This window comes from Gobius niger, assembly GCF_951799975.1.
Source record: "Gobius niger genome assembly, chromosome: 4".
Classification (NCBI taxonomy): domain Eukaryota; kingdom Metazoa; phylum Chordata; class Actinopteri; order Gobiiformes; family Gobiidae; genus Gobius; species Gobius niger.
In genome coordinates, this window is record NC_136855.1 from 25234568 (window position 1) to 25257400 (window position 22833).

At 40.5% G+C, this 22833-nt stretch overlaps 1 protein-coding gene across 2 annotated transcripts in view; it reads left to right on the plus strand.

Annotated features, from left to right (window-relative positions):
* Nucleotides 1-22833, plus strand: part of LOC306962650 (FERM domain-containing protein 5-like) — a 40978-nt gene that overhangs the window by 12648 nt on the left and 5497 nt on the right. Inside the window, exons 2-4 of one of the 2 annotated variants that reach the window (XM_079555863.1) lie at nt 18870-18974; nt 21559-21601; nt 21700-21778. In XM_079555863.1, coding sequence (XP_079411989.1) covers nt 18870-18974; nt 21559-21601; nt 21700-21778 — 227 coding nt within the window. Of the gene's footprint in view, nt 1-18869; nt 18975-21558; nt 21602-21699; nt 21779-22833 lie in introns of those variants that run through there. The other variant, XM_079555864.1, reaches the window with a different exon arrangement.

Genomic DNA, 22833 nt, shown 5'->3' on the forward strand with positions numbered 1-22833 from the left:
TAAAATATCACTGAATTAATCTTCCCAATAGGCGTAAGGCTGGGATTTTGAAGTAATTTGTCCATTGTCAATTTTATCATCTAATATCCATCCATCCATCCATCCATCCATCCATCCATCCATCCATCCATCCATCCATCCATCCATCCATCCATCCATCCATCCATCCACCCATCCATCCATTCTTTTATTGTGATATGCATGTATGTGCTCGTCATACTATCATTAGAATATCATGAAAAAGTTCATTTATTTCTGTAATTCAACTTAAAATGTGAAACTAATTTAAGATATCGACTCATTACATGCAAAGGGACATGTGTCAAGCCTTTGTCTGTTATAATTTGGATGATTATGGCTTACAGTCCATTTTCAAAATGTTCTAATTTTATGAGATTTTTAATTTGGGGTTTTTACAAGCTGAGCCATAATAATCAAAATGATAACAAATAAAGGCTAGACATATCTCACTGTGCATGTAATGAGTCTATCATATATTAGTTTCACAGTTTAAGTTGACTAACAGAAGTGAATGCACTTTTTCATGATATTCTAATTATATGACGAGCACCTGTAGATTTTAGGCCATATCGCCCTGCCCTAGTAGTGGCATGACTTGTTCTTTGTAGCCATAGCTGTCCTTGGGCGGGGACATCACTGTCATGCTTTTCCCAGTATGACAGCCTCTCTTAACGGCAAACACACGATACATCGGATGAGTGACTTGGCCAAGCACATGCGGCATTATGCAAATTTACAGAAGGGATTCATTCACCACATTTTTTCCCTTAAACTACTGTGACTGTGTTAAGTATTAAGTGACTCAGATTCTTTGTTTGGATGTCTGGATGAACCATGTTTGTTGTCTGCTGCCAGCAGCTCAAGCCTTCAATCTTTCATTGAAACGTTGTTGTTTTTATTCTTTTTGTGAGTAGTAACTATTCAGATCAAGCCCAGCGCAGTTTCCCTCCAGCACTAGCCTGACTAAAGACATTTCGGATGCATGAAAAGTCAATTACATCCAATGGATCAATAGTTCCACGAATGTGTACAAAGTCTAATAACTATCGGAGGACTCGGGAACCTAATTTTCTCTCAATTAATCTGTGTTTTGTTCAACAGGCTCAACAACACTGTCTGCTGGGCTGTTTTATTCTGAACTATTTGTTCTCTTGACATTTGTTCAATACTGTGGCGGAGGAGTGATGATAGATGTTTAGCCTTCAGTGACTATTACTGAGACGACCCTTTAGGCCATTGTTTGAGCATATGAGGAAGTCGTTGCTGCATAACTGTAGATTTGTTGAAACGATGCCATGGTTTTTAGATGCTATATTAACCTGTCAGTCATCCCCCATAATGCAGTGCGTGGAGAGGCTCATTACGGCAGAGGCTGGCTGCATGTGCTGCATAGAGCTAATCAGTCTGCTGCCATTTAAGGTTTTTTCCTCCTCAGTGGCACTGGGAGAGGGACACATATTTCAAGGCACTGGAGATATTTAATTGAAAGGGTTGAACGAGAGAAAACTGTGGAAATGAAGCCCTTTCTCAGTTGGATTAGAGTCGAGAAGGAAGAGCTGGGGTGTGGCGAGATTTAAATATGTTTAAGAGGTTTTAGCAACAGAAGGATGATTTACTGTAGTAGTGATGTGCAAACGTTAATGGACTTCATATCTTTATAAACACATCGTTTAGGCCGTGTCTGCTTTGTGTTTTCCCAGATACTGAGTAATAGGTTGTGCCAGGGGAGGCGAAACTTGGTAAAACATTTTACAATCTGGGGTCGTCCATCTTGGAAAGAGCTAGAAGCATTCCAGCTGATATGTGTAAGATACAGATTCCTCCAATTAACGAGAGAGCAGAGGCTAATATAGCTCAGAATATGCTGAGAGGAGTTTGAAAGGCAGTAGTGTAGTTCGAGAAAAGCTGAAACTGGAGACTTTGCAACAACAGCAGAACTAATAGAACACTTTGATTGTCCAAAATCTAAGGGTTTGGAGTTCAGCCTTTATTGTTTTGCTTGGCTGTGAGCTGGTGTCGAGCTTTATCATGTCACATCCTCTGAATCAAATATCTCTGCGAAGTGTGAAGTGAGGGGGCTATTCTCACAACATGAGAGTCAGAACACATCTTGTCAATTTATCCACACTCCAGAGTCACACACAGAAAAAAAAAGCATTAGAGGGAATAAACCTAGCTGCTTTTTAAATGTTTTAGCAAATACTTATACTGCCTGGATAATACTGGTCGTTAAAAGCTACATGTTTCACAGATCACTTTATTCAGGTCCCACTTGTGACTCCAAAGGCAGAAGTTGTTGACTCTGTCCTTGGTCCTGAAATCTAAAGCAAGTCTAGAAATTCATAATGACATAAGTTTATAATGTTTACACCCAATGTTCTTGTATCTCTATACGATCTCTATGGTCCCCTCAGGTGTGTGTCTATGCCACACACCTGAGGGGACCACATTATTTCTTTCTTCTATTTTTTTCATCCCAGTTCTGTGCGAGGATGAGTTTCAAAGCACATGCCACAATTGTCCAGGAGCAATACTGCAACGGTAATGTTAACAACGTCAAAGCAGCTAGTTCACGATCAATAGCAAGGCTTATAATTACATTGCACGACGCGTATGTCTGCTTTTGCAATATACTGAAGAACCAGCAAATTTTTCAGAAAAACAATCAGGCTTTTAAAACAGATTTATAAACCCATCCTGGAATACGGATATCCTGCAGGAGGATCGAAGACATCCTGTAAATTCTCCCTTAATTATTAAAATCCACACGCCTATATTTTATGCTCCACAATCCAATCAATTTCATTCAGTCCCTTGGCAGTGAGGCAGCAGCAGCCGCAGCTTCTCCAGCGAGCCAAGAGCGAGCAGCAGTAGTGACAGGCACAATGGCTCAGCTCTGAAAATGCCGACACACAGAGCAGCAGACAATTAGCTGGAGAGATTTGCTGAGGCCTGTGAGGACAACTACACCTTGTTCTTATTCCTGTCACACAGCCTGAGCTCCTAAAAACTCTGCTTTCACATTTTCGGTATGAAAATGGTTTGTTAGGGAAAATAGGTTAAGATTCGGGGGGGGTAAATCGTTTTTAATAAAGAGTCTTAGCAAATGAGACTGAAATGAAATCACACATTGTCTTTCTTGCCCCCACAGAAGTTAAAAGGTGCCCCTGTGCTGTTTTGTTCTCCACTGTTAATGCAGTATGTGTTACTGTTGTCTTTTTGTAATGTAAAGGCTGTGTGTGGGTGGGAAAACACCACTTATATCCAGAGGTTATAGATGAGATAAATATGGCAGCAGCCTGCAGCGACAGCAAAATACTTCTGTAATGCACTCGGTGTGCTGTAAGTGCAGAGATCAGGGTCATATGCTTTTAAACCTCCTGGATGCAATTCAAACAATGACTTTTTGACAGAACAAACTGCCTCAAAAAGAGGTTTTCACTGGAACTGGTTTTCTATTGGGCACTCACTTCAAGGTTAAGGTGTATTTTATCGTTCCTGTTGTGAAATTTGTCCCGTGCAGTTGACCCATCCTCTGATGCCCCTGGGGCATTGTGAGGAGCAGTGAGCAACTGCAGCGCATCTCTAGATGTCTAGCCAGGCTCGTGTTCAGATAATCTGGCTGGAGGATTGAGTTTTTCAGGATCTGCAGGCCTTTTCCTTGATAAATTTTAGAGCTTTTTTCATGTTCCTATCCTCCTAGTATAGAACTACTTAAATCATAGTTTAGTCCTATTTTAGATGATACATACTTGATTTGACAAGGCAATTGATCCATAGTGAAAGCTTCTGTTCACACGGCAATACGACAAGATCCTGGTTGTTGTGACTTGCTTTATTTATTACTCATACAGAACAATGCATTATGAACTTAGTTTAGTCAGATTTAGAGTGAGTTGGCCTCCTCTGTCCTTGTGATGCCAGTGATGGTGCCAGCGCAGCAGACACAGGACCTCCTCCATTATGAGCCTTGATCACTGACACATTTGACCCGCTGCTGACGGCTCACTCAGGGCGACAGTATTGCCTCTTTGCACTTTCAGCAGGACACACTACTGTCTCGTGTCAGGCTTAGAAGTGTTCAGTTACACCTCTGTCCTTCATGTGTATTGTAACACTTTCTACATCCTCATTGTCAGGCTGAAAATCATTGCATTTACCTTTTTGAAATGAACCAAACTGCTCTGAGCCTGTATTTCATATTAGTTGCGCTCTCTTAGTCAATCTATTAAAAGGAGGCTAAGCAAAGTAATTGGCAGCTATAGTGACCTCTGGGTATTTACTGCAGTTACAGTGAATTTTGCCATGAAGGTTGAATCATGTAAAATAAACGATAACATTTGTAATAGTGATGCATTGGGTCAGTGCATGTAAAGAACATTATATCAATTTGAAATCTCCTTGAGCTTAAGAGGTTAAAGTGTATCTTTATTAGCAATAATCAACAGATGTTGCATTCACTGACTGTTGCTCTGCATCCCTTTATCTGATGTGACTTTACTGCAACAAAGACTACAGAAGCCGAGCTTGAGCCGAAACTAGAAAGGATTTGCACAAGTGGGTGCTGTTTGTGAACACTCCGAGTCCCACTGGGCTACTTCAAGGCTCTAAGATGGCAGTTTGCTGACAGTGAACATCTTCTTAAAAGGCTGCTGTCGTCTCTGCTTGCAGCTTTTTATGAGGATGAGAACAGAAAGAGTCAGAGAGGTGAAGTCAAACATCATTGACGAAAGCATGTAGTTGGCTTGTTGGTTCATTAAATATTATGTGTCTGAAAGAAATTTTGTAGTTTAAAGTGTTAGTGACCTAATCTGCCAGAAAACTATGCTTTGAAATTCACCAGCTTAGATCACTGTGTGGTTCATTACCCTGCAACTTTTCTGTTGTTATAATCCATCTCAGTTTATTGCTGTTGTTTGGCCTGCTTATTACATTTTAATTCAGGCTGGTTTCTCTTTCTGTAACTTGGTTCTCTGGTGCCAGAGACAGTAGGCAGTAACTAAGAAAATAAATAAGTAAGTAAGAAAGTAAGTGTTTTATTTGTCATTGTACAACAGATGTATTTATTCAGACATTTAAACATTTAACAGATACAGACATAAATAAACATGATGTCTCAGTCCTGAGCCACTGCGACTGACCAGAGTGTTTTTGGAGGTAGGGGAAACCTGGCTGTCTGCCTTCAGTCTCCTCTGTTCCGCCTCCTCCTGCGCAGCTCCCTCTGCACCACAACATCCTTTCACCATCTTCTGAGAAGAGTGGAGCAGTTCATCTGTTTTATTCTCCAGTGAACGTCCATTAGCCAGAACAAAAGAAAGCTTGTGTGGCTTAGTTGTGAGTCTTGCCCAGATAACTCCTCCTTGTTTGTCCTTTTTTTCTTTCCTGTAGTGCCGCTTGTGACGCCTCCACCGGGCTGCAGGCGTGAGGGGCTTTTTGTGCCTCTTCAGTGTTTCAGAAGACACGTGTAGGTCTCAAGTGTAGTATTTATTAATAGTAGGCAAAAATCATCCTAGTCCTGAGACTTTGCAATTTTTGTGCTAAAATTGATAAACGTCCTAAATAAATGTCCAAAGAACAATAGCTATTATTTTTACCCTGTAGATAACGGAGCTTGAGCAATTTTAGTAAGTGCCACAGAGCTGTGCAGCGACGATGATTCATCACTGCATACGGTACAGCCAAAAGGAAACTAATGGCTGTGCTGCCTAATAGAGATTCATGGTTTTTTCGTCGTATTACTCTGAACAGTTGGTTTATCTAATAGCAAAGGTCTGGGCATTTTCTCCTCAGAAGCTGCAGAGAGATTCAGGAATTGGATTCTGTCTTGGCCTTACTCAGCATTTTGTGCAGCCTTTGGCCTGATGTTTTTTGATGAGGAGTGTCACTACTTTTGCTGTTGCAGCGTCCATTACGGCCCTCATTATGCAGGATTCTGCTGCAGGGTGATGCATTCTTGGCCACAAAAGCAGAGTACTGAGAGGAAAATTGCTTAGTTTTGAGATGCAGATTTGTTGTGTGCTCCAGATGAGTATTAAACATGTCGATTTTCTAATCAGATAAAAAGGGGTACTATATTGTAAGGCGTAATAACACCTTAGGAGCACTTTGACGTCGAAGTGCTCCTAAGGTGTTATTACGCCTTACAATATTTTAATGTTCAATTTTGTGTAACTAGACTTTGATCATTTAACTACTCATGTAACCGTATTTAAACAGGGAAAACGTGGAAGAGCTTGGTTGCTTCTAACTTCACCCCGTTAGCCCCATACATGAGACACTAACAAATCTTTGGTCTTTTTGCGTGACTGAGCGCACACGTAAAGACCAGACAGGTACGCATCAACTCGTCTAAGCTCAGGTAAGAACATATCTCAGTATGCAGAGAACAGTGGCCTATGTCTAGTCATCTACTAGATTCAGCAAACGCAGAATCAGAGAAAGAAAGACACGGTACGGCAGCTTAAAAAGATGAGTTTGTTTGAGTTCTCAAAAGACAGGAAGGGCGAACGGGAAGGGAATCGACTGCATACAAAGAGGCTGCTGTAGTGATCTATGGTGAAGACTGATTTTAAAAGGCAATATATTTCTCACGTTCTTTTATCAAAGCTTGCATGTTACACTTAATAAGATTATAGTAGGCCCGGAAGCCTGAACCACACAGGAAAAATCAGCGTTTCCATTGTGTGCAGTAGCGTCTCACTTCGAAATGAACCCTGTGATTGAGCCTCAGCAAAGCGGGCGTTTCGCTGATAGAAGCTTAAGGTCATTGCAAATATGAAGCCTCTCCAAAGCACACTCCAATGTGTTTTGTCACACAAACAGCCGTGACCTTTTTAGAAAGCTGTTGAAATTCCCCTCATCTAGCTTAAGTTGACGCCATCTTTTATTGATGTGGTGTTTCCCATGCCGATATAAAACCCCCTTAAATAATTAATCTGATTCTTAAAGTGACGGCAGGCTGAGAGTGTGGCTCGCATGGACTGCGCTCATTTGGCCTTAGACTGGGTTATTTCCATTTCCTCGTTTATCACTTTTATTACAGCTATGATGAAAAGCTCCACGCGCCTCCTCCACTATGAGCACCCAGGGCCCTCTGCTGCTGGCTGAATACATTTCTTTCCCACTGACAGCCTGCACTAATCTCATTTACCCTGGGTGAGTGTGCTCAACATCACCCGAGTTCTTACAGACACAACATCATATATTAAACACAGTACACTGAGGGACATGGGCCTGCTTGTTACTGCCATTATAGAAAGCGTAAAGAAGTAATGAGCATGAAACTGTATATATTCCATTTGGCGTGTGTCACCTTTATATATGCGTGACTCCAAACTTGGGAGCCATAGGAGGAGGAGGAGAACGGAAGGAAACCGAATACCACGATGATTCAGGCCAGGGCTTCCGAAAAGCTCACCTAGTTATGGACCAATACCTTTTTATTGGTCCAAGGTCTCTCTCATCACGTCGATAGGCTGAGAGCTTATAATGAAGAACCCTGTACCGTGTGGGACTTAAGAGGCTTGGATTCTTTTTGAACAGCAGGCAAGATTTCACGTAATATTTGTACCAGGGCTGTGCAATCATTTTATAATAACCATAATATTACTCATCTATAGACACGCAAAGACACTTTGCATGAGAGAACGAGAGGCTAGGGCTGTGCAATTAATCGAAATTCAATTACGATTTGGATTATTACACTGAATGATTACAAAAATTGCATAATCGGGGGGAAAAAAGCTTTTTTTTTTTTTTTCATTATTCATTATTTCAAAAAGACAAACAAACAATACGTAACAATTTCAACAGTTACAATACATTTGACAAACTATAACAAAGCCAGGATTACAAAACACAGTCGACAATCGTCTTGACTAGACAGAACACAGCACTTCAGCACAATGCATTTCAGAAAGAAAAAAAGCACACACAAAAAAAAAGCAAAAATAGTAGTAGCTTTAGTAAATGTTTGGTTGATGATGTTCATCCTTTTAACTTATTATAGAAAAAACGATTATTAACGATGCCCTTTCATTTGTCCATCCAAGCGATCTCACAAAGCAAAGCAAACTTGCATTATTTGATGCCGCTGGGATTATTTTCCTTTCGCATTTCACGTGCCATGGCTCATGCTTTTGACATAAAAACAAACAGCGCTGTGTGATGATGTCATCAGGCTGCGCTGCTCAGCTTGCTTGCGCAGGTGTGAGGGCTGGCCAGCAGGGGGCAGGTGTGAAACAGAGACCTCTCCTCAATCGAGTCTTACTTGAAATCATTTGTGCTTTTATGATTGTTCAGAAACCAGCATGCATAGTTTTTGATTAATAAGTAAATAAAATAAAGATAGACTTACAGGCAACAAATAATGTTTGAATAATTGTGATTTCAATTATGACTAAAATAATTGTGATTATTATTTTCAATAATCGAGTCAATCATAAAATCCATAAAGAATATACAATCAGCAGATGGACGGACAAAGAAGGGAATTCTGAACAGGTTGGGGATTGAGTCTGGACTTGAAGAGTCAATATTGCGGACTGCATTAGGGAGGGAGTCGTCCCCCCCCCCCCCCCCCCCCCCCCCCCCCCCCCCCCCCTCAGCAGAGGTGCTGATGTGGAGGAGATCGGTAAGCAGGAGGAGCGATGTTGTGAATGGACTCGAACGTGTACACTAACAGTAGGAGTTTGAATGGACTCCTGAATGGAATCGAGAGCCAGTGCAGATGTTGAAGTGCAGGCATGATGTGCTGAGAAGACGGGGTAATGATGCAGACCCAGTGGGAGTTTGTAGAGGGACTTGTCGGAGAGACCAGAGAGGAGTGACAAGACTGTGGACAGAAAGATAGAAGCAGAGTTGACAGTGAGGGAGGGGCGGAGAAGGTTGATGTTGCGTAGATAGAAATAGGCCGACCGAGTGATGTCATTGATGTGAGAATGGAAGGTGATTGTGCTGTCGAGGAAGACTCCCAGACTCTTTACCTGAGGGGCAGGTGGGGACAGTGGAGGGGTCGATAGACAGAATGAAATGACGAGAAGAAGTTCTGTTTTGTCACTGTTGAATTTAAAACAGTAGGATCTGAACCAGTTTTACATTTCAGAGAGGCAGGTGAAAAGGGAAGAGGGAGGGAGAGTTGGTTTACTTGATAGAGGCGGGTGTCATCTGTGAAATTGTGGAAATGGATATAGAATAAACGGAAGATTTTTTCCAGAGGTACAGTAAGTAATGATGTAAATCGAATTTTGTTTGTTTCACAATTTGTTTTCCTCTTTTGTCAATTCTTCTTCAATGTACCAGGGAACATTGGTAACTCGCTGCTGTTCCCATGTACCACTGCTTTTTAAAAAATTATTATTTATTGGCTGTGTTTTTACCACTGTTTTTAACTTGATAAATCTTGTATTATGTTGTTCTCATGATTATTATTTTATGTATTTTAAATATACTGTATCTTTCATATTTGTGAAGCACTTTGAATTGCCTTCATTGTGCATGAATGGGTCTCTATGAATAAATTTGCCTTGCCTTGCCTAATTGGCAGGTCTTGCCAGCTAAACCGGTGAGCTGACTCCAGACTTTGGAAACCTTGGCTGCAAGTTGAATTCTTGCGGCATTTGCAACTTCTCACACACTTGAGAAACACTTGTGCTGCTCTCACCAATCTGTGTGAAAACCGAAGTACCAGAGGGGGGGTCGTTTGGTCCGTTTAAGCCAATCACGTGCCAGCACTGGCGTGAGAAAACAGGTATAACATTTGCCGACAACAAGAAACACTTTGATGGATATGGAAACACGTTGACAAAACAACGTGAGGTTTGCGGCTACAGACTCACAAACACACTTAACATTTCTCAAAACAAAATATTTAACGACTTGGCTGTGATTGGCTAAAGCAAAATGTGCTTGATCCAATCAGCTGCAACTGGCCAAAGGTCCGTCCTCTCCCCGAAAGATTTCAATCTGGCTCTTGCCAGGTTAAGATGGAGGAATGAATTGGTCTGTTTGTGTTAAAAGGCACTGAGATAAAGATTAAATCAATTTGATATTTAAACGTGTTTAAGGTGTTTAAGGTTTATATAAAAGTCATGTCCTTGTTACATCCAAACAGTTGCATGTTGTTCATACTTCAACGCTCTGTCAAAATCTGAAAACTTCATTGGTTATCTTTTTACCTGTTTTTTCTGATTACCCCAAGTCATTACTTCATTACTTACTTCTGTTTTTAAAAAATACAATATAATCAAACATCTTAATAGATCAATATGAGAAAAAATTAGTTCATTTGTTTTTCTTCGATCTTGCACAGCCTTGTACTGTAATACAGAGCCAAACTGCATGCAAATCACTGCAGCATAGACGTAGATGATTTGCTAAGGTATCCTTGTAAGTGTAAGCATACAGCCTGCCATAAGCTCATTTAAAAACCCTCTCCTCTTTGATGTCATAAGATGGCACTAAGGCTGCTAAAGCCTTGAAGTGTACTGTAGCATTACTGAATAGAAGTGAAAATGGTTAGAACACAATTACCTCAGCCTTGTGAAGAACTGCATTGCAGCTGTCACAGAAAAGGGCTTTTTACGTTTGTCCTTCACTTTTAATAACGCTACAGTTGACTATTATTAATCCACGTTCCAGTCTCTGAGATGGTTACTTCTGTGGCCACAGCCGCCTGACCAGCCTCTCCGACCGCCAACAATGACTCACTCTCAGGCTCCACATTCATACTGCAAGATGGGTTAAGTGCTTGGCTTGAGAACACAACAGCAGTGCGTTTGGAGCTCGGGCGATATGATGCTAAAAGGGCGATATGATGCTAAGAGTTGTGATCTTTGTGACGACTATTTTGGTGATATTAGCAAATTGTGATTCAGAGTTTTTGTCTTTAATGCAGCTTTATGATCAAACACAGACACTTTCCCCACTCACTCAGCGTCAGTCATGCTCTGATCTTGAGACAGGTACGGGGCAAAAGGCTTGGGTCACCTCTTGAAAGCAATATACTGTATTAACACTAAATAGAAAGTGTACATGAATTTCCCTGATGGCACGGGCATATTCCAAGATAATAATGCCAGGATTAATCAGGCTCACATTGTGAAAGAGAGCTACAAACGTAACAGAGTCCAAATCTTAACCCCTTTGAGAATGTTTGGGATGTGCTGGAGAAGGCTTTGTGCTGTGGTCACACTCTCCCATCATCAATACAAGATCTTAGGGAAGAAATATTGCAACACTGGATGGAAATAAATAGCTTGACATTGCAGAAACTTATTGAAACGGTGCCACAGCTGTAATCAAAGCCAGAGGACCCACGAAATAGTTATAGAGCTGAGTACTGTTATACAATACCAGTGTAGTATATAGTTTCCCTCTGCAATAAAGGACTTTTAATCTAACTTCAGAGTGCCTCGGATTTTTGCCCATCTCACACATTTGTAAGGGCTTTTATCTGCATTTTATGATTATCTTTATACTTGAAGGGCACCCGCCGTCAATATTTTTTTCTATGCATCCTGACCCAGTGCAGCACTTTCTTTTGATACCTTTACCTCAAATACCAGTATAGTATTGCCTTACAGTCCACGGACAGAAAATGAAACAAATTTAAAAGAAACAATCTTTTATGGAGTAAATGTTCAGATTTCTGGTTCTACGCAGGAACAAATGACTTAAATTAAATGAATTACGCAAAATTGCTTATGAATTTATGTATGAATTTGAGTTGGTTTAAAGTAATCAAAGATAAGATGAAAACGCCATTGCAACAAACATACTGTAAATCCCACTTGAAATCAGACAAATCAATTTTTACTTTTAAAAAGATTTCTTTTTCACTTGAAATGATACAAAATAATCAGAATTAAGTTTCATTGTATTAAAGACCAGACCAAATCTACTCAAACGTTAGATTTTACTCACTCTCTTACCTGAACCAAGGGCATTTTCTACAGTTTAGCTTTAACCAAATCTAAACGCTTCTCGACTGGAGAGCAGCAATGTAACGCCTCATTTGAAAACAAAGACCTAAAAAAAAGGGATCGGCAATTTTTCGTCACATCGTAATTTTGTGACATATTTAAGCGTTTTTGTCGAGTTTTCACTCCCCGCTGAACTCCGTCAAACGACCTCTCTGCCCCTTTTTAAATCTCACCTCAAAACCCACTTATTTAAACCTAGCTACTCACTTTGATGTGTTGATGTGTTTTTATCTTGTCCTGTTATGATTTTATCATTGTATCTCATGTAAAGGTGACCTTGGGTGTTTTAAAAGGTGCTGACAAATCAAATGTATTATTATTTATTATTTCGTCACATTTTTGGCATGTTTTTGTTACTTCTTTGTTGCATTTTTGCCGCTTTTTTGTCAGGGTTTTTGTCACTTATTTGTTGTGTTTTTGTCTCATTTAAGGGACTTTTTGTTGCTTTTTCATGTTTTTTTTCCCCTCGCTTTTTAATTGTGTTTTCGACCAGGTTTTGTGGTTTTTTGTGTCGCTGTTTTGACGCTTTGTTCAAGAAGTTTTTAGATTTGGATAAAGCCACACTGCAGAAAATGTGCTTGGTTAAGGCGGGGGTTTAGAGGTTAATTCAGGTAATTCAGTTTCCTTAAAATGATTATTCTTTTTCCATCGTAGGTGACAAATATTTTAGTATAGGTATCGGAAAAAGTATTACTCAGGTATTGGTATCGTAAACCAAGTATCATTAAAGCATATAGAAACGTACAGATGCATGATGGTTGAAAACCAATTGCCCTGTAGCAGAATATATAACATGGGAATCCCACTCTGGATGGCAAACGGCAGCAGCAGTGCAGTTAATCTCCTTTGAAACAATAACGCAGCCTGTTAACCCGCTGCAGTGGTGTTTCCTCGTGTACTGCTGGGGCGAAGTCTCATAAGGTTGTTGAAGAACACTTAAATTTGGATCGATATGTTTCTTGCCTCTGAGCCAGGCTGCGTCCCAGTGGAGCTCGGGTCAGCTCACTCAAGTCAGCCGGGCCTCATAAGTATGCAACGAAACACCACATACACAATGCAAGTGATTGGTCAGCAGCATTCAGTCTGCGCTGCTCTGGCCAGACAATGATTGAGGTTGGTCTGCTTCAATCTCCTTAGGTCAGACTGCGTTGGTGTATTAAGTGAGCGATAGATCATCACTGACTTCCTTCTGGGGTTGAAAGTTTCTGGAAAAATATCAAATTACTATATTCCTTTGGCTTGTTTTGAATTTGTGTAGTGGGATTAACGTTTGAGATCAGGATCAGACGCATTTCTGAACATGTTTGAAGAAGTCTAAACGACAGGGTTATTTTAATGCTAATGGTTCAAGTTCCGATTATTTATGATTTGATTAATTCCAACACAACACAAAAATCATAAAGTCTCACATTTATCGATGAACACCTCAAGCCTGTTATGTCTTACAGCGTGGTTCTACAAATTGACAGATTCATTTGTTTTTCATGAATGGTTTATTGATCAATTCCTCTCATATAAGTTGTTTAGTGCTTTGCCTGTGTCGCTGCAGCAGTTGTAATTACGTGAGTTTATTAAATCTTTTAAATTTAACAGTTTGTTCTTGATTGATTGTCATGGAGTAGTCACATGCAAATATTGATAGCACAATTCACTCTCATTTAGTAATCTTTCACTTCTCTTGGCCGACACAAGGATCAATTCTGGATTGTATGGATTTAATAGTATCTGCTCTAATCACTTTGCCTGTTTTGGGGCATGATTACGGCTCTCTCACCCCAGTTGAGCAGATGCAGAGAGAGGGTGATACTAGTATGAATGTTGGGGCTATCACAGGTGCACCAAGGACATTTATAACAGAACAAAAAAGGAAGGCTCCTTGTGCAGATCTGTGCGCCTGCACAGCTTGAGTGTGGTGCTATTTTCTGCTGCTGGGCCAGTCAGCAGGTCTGTCCTGAAGATTCATGGAAGATACTGAAGCAAACACACTGAGAAGAAAGCAAGTCAGCCCAGTGCACCATGGGAAACAACTGGCAGGGTTGTTCCTACGTGTATTGCTTTCAGGTTTTGTTTTTTCATTTAGACCCTAATGAAATGGCATCACTTCACGTATTAAACATAGACAGTGTTTTTAAAAAATGTATGTTGTCTTGTCTTGGGGCACGGGTCCTTCCACATCTCCCAATGTGGTTTAGAGGTGATGTCGCATTCGGTTGGCAACAGTGGAAGAGGGCTGCTAAAACATGATGTTTGATACATCTATACAACATTTTATTATTTTATGTTCAAAACAACAATGTTGATGAACACAGACTTACGTGAAAGTTGCAAATTAGCAAATAAATATAAGTATGAGCATGGTTACTCTGTTGATAAACGTGTGTGTAGCACATTAGATTAATGAGATTTCCTTTCCTCTTTGACCGCATCGTAAGGGCGGCGTGTGGAGGGGTGTGAGGGGAGGGGGTGAGGGGGGAAGTTCATGTGAGGGGAGGGGGTGCAGAGCAGGGTTCACTAATGACACCTACTGACAAACAACAATTCCAAGGGAATTGCTGAAGGCAGCTTTACGTCTTGTTTTTTAACCCTTGAATTCAATCGCGATTGACATTGTGAGAGATCAATGTTCTTTTTTTTACTGAATGTCATTTCATGAATCTGTGCTTCTCCATCCACATTAACCTTGGTTTCCCTGTACACATACTGCCCCGTGATCTTATGAGACAGATTACATGTCCACACTGCAGTCCAAATAATTCAAAGACTGTGTGTCCTTCCCCTGTCAGGTGAGGGGGCTGGCCTCACTTGACTTCATCATTTCTCACTCTCTGTGTGCAGCTTTACTTACTGTTCTGTTCCTCCTCCGCTCTCATATATCTGGATCAGACTTTCACTGACGGTGCACTTCTGAATCACTGCCCGCACACTCTGTGAACACAGAGTCCATCATAAAGGACATAGGAGATATTATACACTACTACTGTGTCCTCTGCAGCTGAGGAAAGTAGAGCTGCGTGTTTCCTGTGCAGAGCTTCAGGACATGATCGGATTTATTTAAGAACATACAGAGAAGACAAGTCAATATCCATCATGTGTATTTTAGTCAGCGTTGTGGGATTTTCTTTCCTCTGCCCAGCTGTACAAAGAACATCTCCAGTTTTGTCCTTGTTGACATTTCGTTGTGGATAGCTTAGCAGTTATCAGTCTTCTCTCAAACGTTATTTAAAAATTGCAAAGCTTGGATATTTTCACAGTCGGAGCCTTGCAAGGTTGTGAATGGTCAATACAACGTCTCCTTCGTGAATCGAGTTTAACCAAAGAAAGTAAACATCGTGGGCTTAGCTTGACTTGATTTCAAATCCTCTCTGTCTGTTACTCTGTTATTAGGACAGAAACAAGTTAAATATTCATGATGTTGCTTTAGGGCGGCGTTGCACGTTTATCTGTGAACTGCTATCAACATTTCAAATTGCGTTCAGTACTTTCATGTTTCAGACAAAATAATGCACTCATATTTTTTATCAATAATTAATTTTATTCACCCCACCGAGATTGTTAAATAGCATTAATAATTCCATACATCTATTTATAGCCTCTGTGTCCATGGAACTAACTTTTACCCAGTGATTAGAGCAGAGTAAAAAGAAATAATTATTTAGTGGTTGATAAATGTCTTTCTGCTTAATTTCCTATGAGACAAGCTTGTACATTTGTGTTTGTTCTCGAAATAATTGACAAAGCTTGTTGGAAGGGGAAGAAAACAGCTTGGCGTTTTTGGCTAGATAGTTGGCTAGATAGAAAACACTTTTTGTCCTTTCTGGTACTTTTTATAATAATACAGGCACTACTTTTGCTTCCATTCGTTAATAATTATTTCCATTTCCATTGTTCACTGTACTGCGGCCGTCATTTCTAACTTTTGTTGAGATTTTGCAGGTATTCTCCCACTTTCTCATTTCAATTATTAACTGCAACATTTCTCGTGCTTTCTTTCCCATCTTCACATAATACTTTATTGACTCCAGGTCTTTTTTTTTTCCTTGCAGAAGAAACATCTCAAAGCATTGCAGATGGCTGAAGCCTCAATATGAATATTTGATAGCACTCGTACATCTCCCTTGAGGGTAGTGAAATATTAAAACTCATTCCGGTGGCCATTTTGACAGAGCACTGGCTTCAAAACTGGACCACATGATATAAAAAGATCGTATGTGGGGGATGTCATTTGTTGTACATGTCCACTGTGATATACAAAGTAAGCCTAAAGGAAAGGGCTGTTTTCTACGAAGCCCAATGTTGTACATCATTAATGTTCTATTAGGATGTTTTTTTTTTACCAGGGAATGTTAAAGATATTGGCCATTATTTCTCTATATCATCTTTGGGGCCTGAGATTGTACAGTCACTTGAATTGTGTCACAAATTTAAGGAATTTTCTCCTCATATTAATTGAGCTACATTCAGTAGTAGCTACAGTCTGTATTTTTCGCATTTTTAGATTTGATCGGCAGTTGCTCAAAAGGATCCTCGGGGCTAGAGGTCCTATGCTGCAGGACTGCTTTTGGCACCTGGGCCTGACGGTGCCCACCCTGTTAATAAACCTCAGCTCAAACAAAATGATTTCCACAAAAGTCTTTCAGGTGCTGTTACCGAATTTTCCGGACGATAAGTCGCTCCGGAGGATAAGTCAAACCAGCCTTGGCAACTACCTTTTTTTCTGATGCTCAATTACCATGTTATTCACCTTATTCCGCCCCGCACACTTTTGCCACTTTTTGCGTTGTCTCGGCACTTCCGTTGTACAGACACTTCCGGTCGAGCGTGAAGCCCGTTCATTTAAACGGAGAACGAGGGAAAATATTCTCCGCTCAAATCTGATGTTTAGTAGATTGATTTGTGTAAAATGCCTAATGTTCATTTGCACCAACATGTCAACACTGCACCGTGTCTCTGCGCGGCCTGAAAAATGGCTTTGTTTTTGTGTAGTCACTGATTTTATTTGGACTTCTCCAGTCCATGTTAACAGATAGGAGAAAAGGGGCGGGCACAATTCATGGCGGCGCCCGCGCGAACGTCCGGAATAAGATTAATGCATTTTCAGTGGTACAGGAGTAGCAGATACACAAGCCTAGAGCGCCCTCTCGCAGCTGTCAGGATGAAAATAACATAATAATATGTGAAATTATATATTTTGATATATAAGTCGCCTCTGAGTATAAGTCGCACCCCCAGCTAGGGCTGCAACTAACGAATATTTTGCTAATCGATTCATCTACAGATTATTTTTACGATTATTTTTACGATTAACCGATTAATCGCTTGGCTGTGAAAGGTACATAGAAATAGTATTTTTTCACATTTTTGACCGTATAAAGCTAAAGTGGCACCGCTTGAGGACATGTTGATGGAGTAAAGTTAAAGGGACTATACGGAGTTTAAAAATGTTAAAACGAAGTATTTTCAACCCCCTACATCAGGGGTCTCCAACCTTTTTTACCCGGGCGAGCTACTTTTACTCAACAAGAACGTCGGAGAGCTGCTTATGCTTCAAAAACACGTGTATAGGTGGACTTCACCCTGGAGAATTAGTATTTCATAGAACATAACTCTAGTTTAGTCCTTATACGTTACAAAATTGACTAAACTGTTTGCAGATTGTGTTCATCAAGTTCAGAACGAACAGAAAATGCATCTAAAATTTGAGTTATCGAGCGTGTAGAGATGTAGAAAGTCTTTGGCGAGCTACCTAGAAAGGCCTGGTGAGCTACTGGTAGCTCCCGAGCCCTACATGTTCCAGCCATGTCCTAATATGTAGAATAAGCTCAGACCTATTCACCACAACTGCCTCTAAAATCCTGCACTGTCACTCAAAAAGGTGTTAATTTGGGTCTGAAGTGCCGTAATGCACAAGCTTAATATAGACGCTGCAGTTACGCATAAGACCTGAGGTGGCAGTAGTGAGTATAAAATGACCAACTTGCATCTAGCCCCTTTAAAGTGATTCATTGATTACTAAAATGGTTGTCAGCTATGTCAATAATCGATTAGTTGTCGATGAATTGATTAGTTGTTTCAGCCCCACCCAAACTATGAAAAAAAGTGTGACTTATTGTACGAAAAGTATGTTACTTTCACAAAATTGCTTGCTACACTGAAGATACTGAAAACTGACCAAAGTTCAGATTCTGATTTGATTTCAATTTTAACACTCTTTATTTGAGTGCAAGTGTCCTGTTGGTAAATTAGACTTTTGTTTATGTAAGTTCAACCTGAGAAGATGACAAAACATGTGGTGTGTGAGCATTAAACAGAAGCTGTCACGGGTGCAAAGACTGTTGCTGAGAAGAGCTGGCTGATCCAGGGGAGTGATTGACACGAGACAGAGGACAATATATTTATGCTGTCGAGCTGTCATTGGCCGAGGTTAAGGAAAGAGGTAGATGAGATTGGCTAAAGCCGGCAGACCGCTGAGTGGAGGCCTGTTTAGATATACAATTAGATATACATGTTTTAGATTACAGTGCACAAATATGTCTTGCAAGAGCACTAACATCTAGATAGATGTCTAAACTACAAGGTCAGCATAATTATACTTGAAACTTGAAAATAGCGGCATAGAGACAGGATATTGTGTTGTTTAGGATACAATATTTAAAGTTGTCTACTGTATAATGACTGCTTTTCTGTTCCCACTACTGCACATAGAGAATATGCTACCCATGTGATCGAGCAACCCAAGCACTGACCTAAATAGCTGCAGTCTTTGTGATTTGCTAACCATTAAAATTGCACTTTTGTTTCGATTGCGATCTGCCTTGCGGCCGTATGTGACACAGTACGGCGGTCTAATAAGTGTTTTGTCTTTTCCAGCGGGATGCTAAAGGCCAGTACTTGTTCGACCTCATCTGCCATCACCTTAACCTGCTGGAGAAGGACTACTTTGGCATCAGATATGTGGACCCAGACAAGCAGCGAGTGCGTATTCATTTACTCCTCCGTGACTCATCTTTTGCTCTTTTCATTTTCCTCTCCAACACTTTTGCTAATTGCTTCACAACATTCAGGCTGCTACGCTATACTGTTAGTATTCTGCACTGTTCTCCATTGAGGATACAGGGCTTTTTTTTTTTATTCTTTTTTTTCCCAACGCAACCAAACAGGTGCTCAGTGTAACGCAACATCTGCTAATTAGCCCAGTGCCTCAACAGAAATGCCAACACGTTTAAGGATGTGCTCAAAAGTGCGACTGAAGTGTATTATTTGATGTCGAGAATGACCGGGAAAACCACAGGAGGCTGATGCAAAGAGAAGAAATGTGATGTCCTTTAGTTATAAAAGAGTTATTACTAGTGAGGATTTCTCAGCTCTGGAGGATTCTTATTAACGGACTATTGGGTGCAAATGGCAGATTTTAATGACGGCGGTACAAATATCTGGGACAGTGTTGAGGAAATGCGAGAGAAAATCTGCATTCATGTGCCTCTTCAAGAAACTGTCCTGGTTCTCACATATTCCTCCACTACAGTCTTACAGGGTGATGCTGCTTGGTTTGAATGCGATTTCCAAATGTGACACAGGCGAAAGAAACAACAAAATGTCACATGTGTATGTTTTATTAAAGGACTAGGCCACCGTTTTTACATACTGAGATATCTGAGTTTAGACGAGTTGATGCGTAACTGTCTGGTCTTTACACGTGCGCTCAGTCACGCAAAAAGACCAAAGACGCTGTTAGCATATAGCCTCTCCCAGCATATTCCTATAGCTCCAAACTAGGGATGGGACGAAAATGAAATTTGGAGTCACGATTGTCTTGGCCAAAATAATTACGATTGCAATATTATCACGATATTTGCTTATGGTTTAAAAAATCACTGAAACTACAGAAATTGTGGGGATTGGGCAATTATCAAATATTCCTCTTCATTGTCTGCTGTAAATGTCATATTGAGTGAGACATTAAGTAAGTATTTAAAGGCACACTGTGTAACATTTTGGACCATGCTGTTGTCATCAATACAAAACCTTTGGCTAATGAGCAGCTCGACACAGAAAATGCTATTTCTGCAGTGGGGAATCAAAGGATTTGGATGAGGAACAAACTTACAGATTTCTTAAATACCGCTGACTTTAGTTACATCTCCATGGAGACATATCCACTCCCGGTTAGTGCCGGTTAGTTAAAGGCACTGGTTGTCTGATGGATTTAGCGACGAACTTCTAGCACGATGATCACGATAATCAAAAAACGTGGTGATCCATTAATTGCCATATATTTGATCACTATTAACAATATTATTGTTTATCGTCCCATCCCTAGTCCAAATTGGTTGAAGTTAGAAGCTACCAAGCTCTTCCATGTTTTCCCATTTGAATAGTTACACAAAATGTTGATTTTCTAAGCACTATTGACCTTATTCCGGAGGCTCGCGTGGGCGCCGCCATTAATTGTGCCCGCCCCTTTTCTCCTATCTGTTAACTTGGGACTGGAGAAGTCCACATAAAATCAGTTACTACACGAAAACAAAGCCGTTTTTAGGCTGCGCAGAGAAACGGTGCAGTGTTGACATGTTGGTGCAAAAGAATACTGGCCATTTTACACAAATCAATCTACTAAACATCAGATTTGAGCGGAGAATATTTTCCCTCGTTCTCCATTTAAATGAACAGGCTTCACGCTCGACCGGAAGTGTCAGGACAACGGAAGTGCTGAGACAACGCAAAAAGTGGCAAAAGTGGGCGGGGCCGAATAAGGTGAATATTGTAAGGCTTAATAACACCTTAGGGGCACTTCGACTTTATTGCGCGGACGTCGTTACGCATCAGCTCGTCTAAGCTAAGGTAAGAACATCGTATGTAAAAACGGTGGGCTGTTCCTTTAAAGAAAATCTTTCAGAGCTGACAGTGTTTTGTCCAGAACTAAAAGGCACAGGCCACCATATTGAATGTGTTTGCTTCATTCCCCCTGTGTTGTGATTGAATTGACAAGAAAGTGCCACAGGAAATAAATCCTCAACTGAGCACTACCAGAGTTTATTTATGTAGGGAGCACATAGCATGATAAAGAGAAATTGGAGATCTTGTTAATTTTTCAAGCAGGCTCATTATAATTATTCTTTAAATATGATTTATAAAATGACACGCTTTAGGCCTCTGCTCTTTTCCCTTCCCAAAACATTTGCACAGCGTCTGGAAAATGATTGATTGTCACATTTATTATTGTCACAAGTCCGATATAGATCTAGAAATACTGTGGTTATATGAAACACTTTTCACGCACTGCCTCCGTTAGTCACTTTTCAGTGATTACAGTCAGTTCACAGTCACTGAGCTCAGCACATCACTCCTCAGATTATCCCCGCGGCCGCTTTCATCTCCGTGTGAGGTGCCAGCATTAGAGAGACGCCCAAATAAACTGATTAGGTTGGAATAATAATCAGTGTGCCTTGCCGTTAAAATTACACATTTTCAGTGTCACCTGCTGAACGGTAGAAGATTGACATGTTTACTGCAACATTCGCTCACCAACACCCTCTGTCTCTGTTCTTTTCCTTTCCAGCACTGGTTGGAGTTTAGCAAATCAATCGCCAAACAAATGAAGTGTAAGTTCATCAATAACCTTTTTTTCTTATTAACTGTTATGAAATAGTCGATGTTGCCAATGACAATGATTACAAGACTGTCTTTCCTGTCTCACCAGCTCAGCCTCCGTTCACTATGTGTCTGCGGGTGAAGTTTTACCCCCCAGACCCGGCTGCTCTCAAGGAGGAAATCACCAGGTTAGACGGATGACCTTCCCTGTTTTATACAGTATGTGGCCACTTGGTCTGGGATGTTCTCATTGATTGATTGAAAAAAAGAAGAAGAAAAAAAACACTGCAGCACTCATAACCTCTAACCTATTCATAATTATACAGACTGTCTTCCACTATCTCCTTAAGTGACATGATGCGTATGGCATGCAGCCTTCATTTTCTCTCTCAGACCTGTTTCTGCACAGCCACTCTCCTCCTTCACGCGCTGTGTGGGGCATCCTTGACAGCTGAACAAACTGCTGCAAAGAGCCAGTCGGAGAGTGAGCGCTTCTATCCAACTAAATCACATCCCTCACTGGTTGCCATGCAATAAAAACATCTCTTATTCGCAATCCGGCTCTTCTTGATATAACAGACCGACACACTGCTTCATCCTCCTCCATCTGTTAGGACTGGAGGCACCAGCATATAACACAAGCGATAGCGCCCAGACTAAATCACATCTCCCACTGATTGTAAAGGACTATATAAAATTATGCAATCAGTTTGCCTGCAGACCATTACCAAAAGCACGGCTGTTAAAATTACAAACTTATTTGTTATTTTCACCACTATGAGGGGTGTGAACAAGTGTTATTTTAGTAGTTTATTTTCAATACATGTTTGGGCAGATATTTTACTTGTTATAATAATTGGGTTTAGCAGATACAGGTTTTAACCCGGGCCAGATGAGGCCTGTCTGTGTGCTATCTCTCCAGACCAATACATAGCATGGGGAATTACCTCATTGCTGTCAGTATCTGTGTAGATTACAAGACAACAAGACTTATGAAAAGAGATTTTGTAATCTCACTGGAAATTTCCTAATTTAAAGGGAAATTTCAGGATTTTTGACATAGGCTCTCATTTCCTTGTTATCCAGAGTCTTGTTGATTTCTGAAGTTTTTATTTTTAATTTTTATTTTTTTCATGCAGTCCTTATATTTGAAGAGTTTAGCGGTGCTAGGCTAGTGCTAGGCTAGTGCTAGGCTAGCGCATGTCTATGGTAACTAGTAGCCTGCATTAAAAACATCTGATCT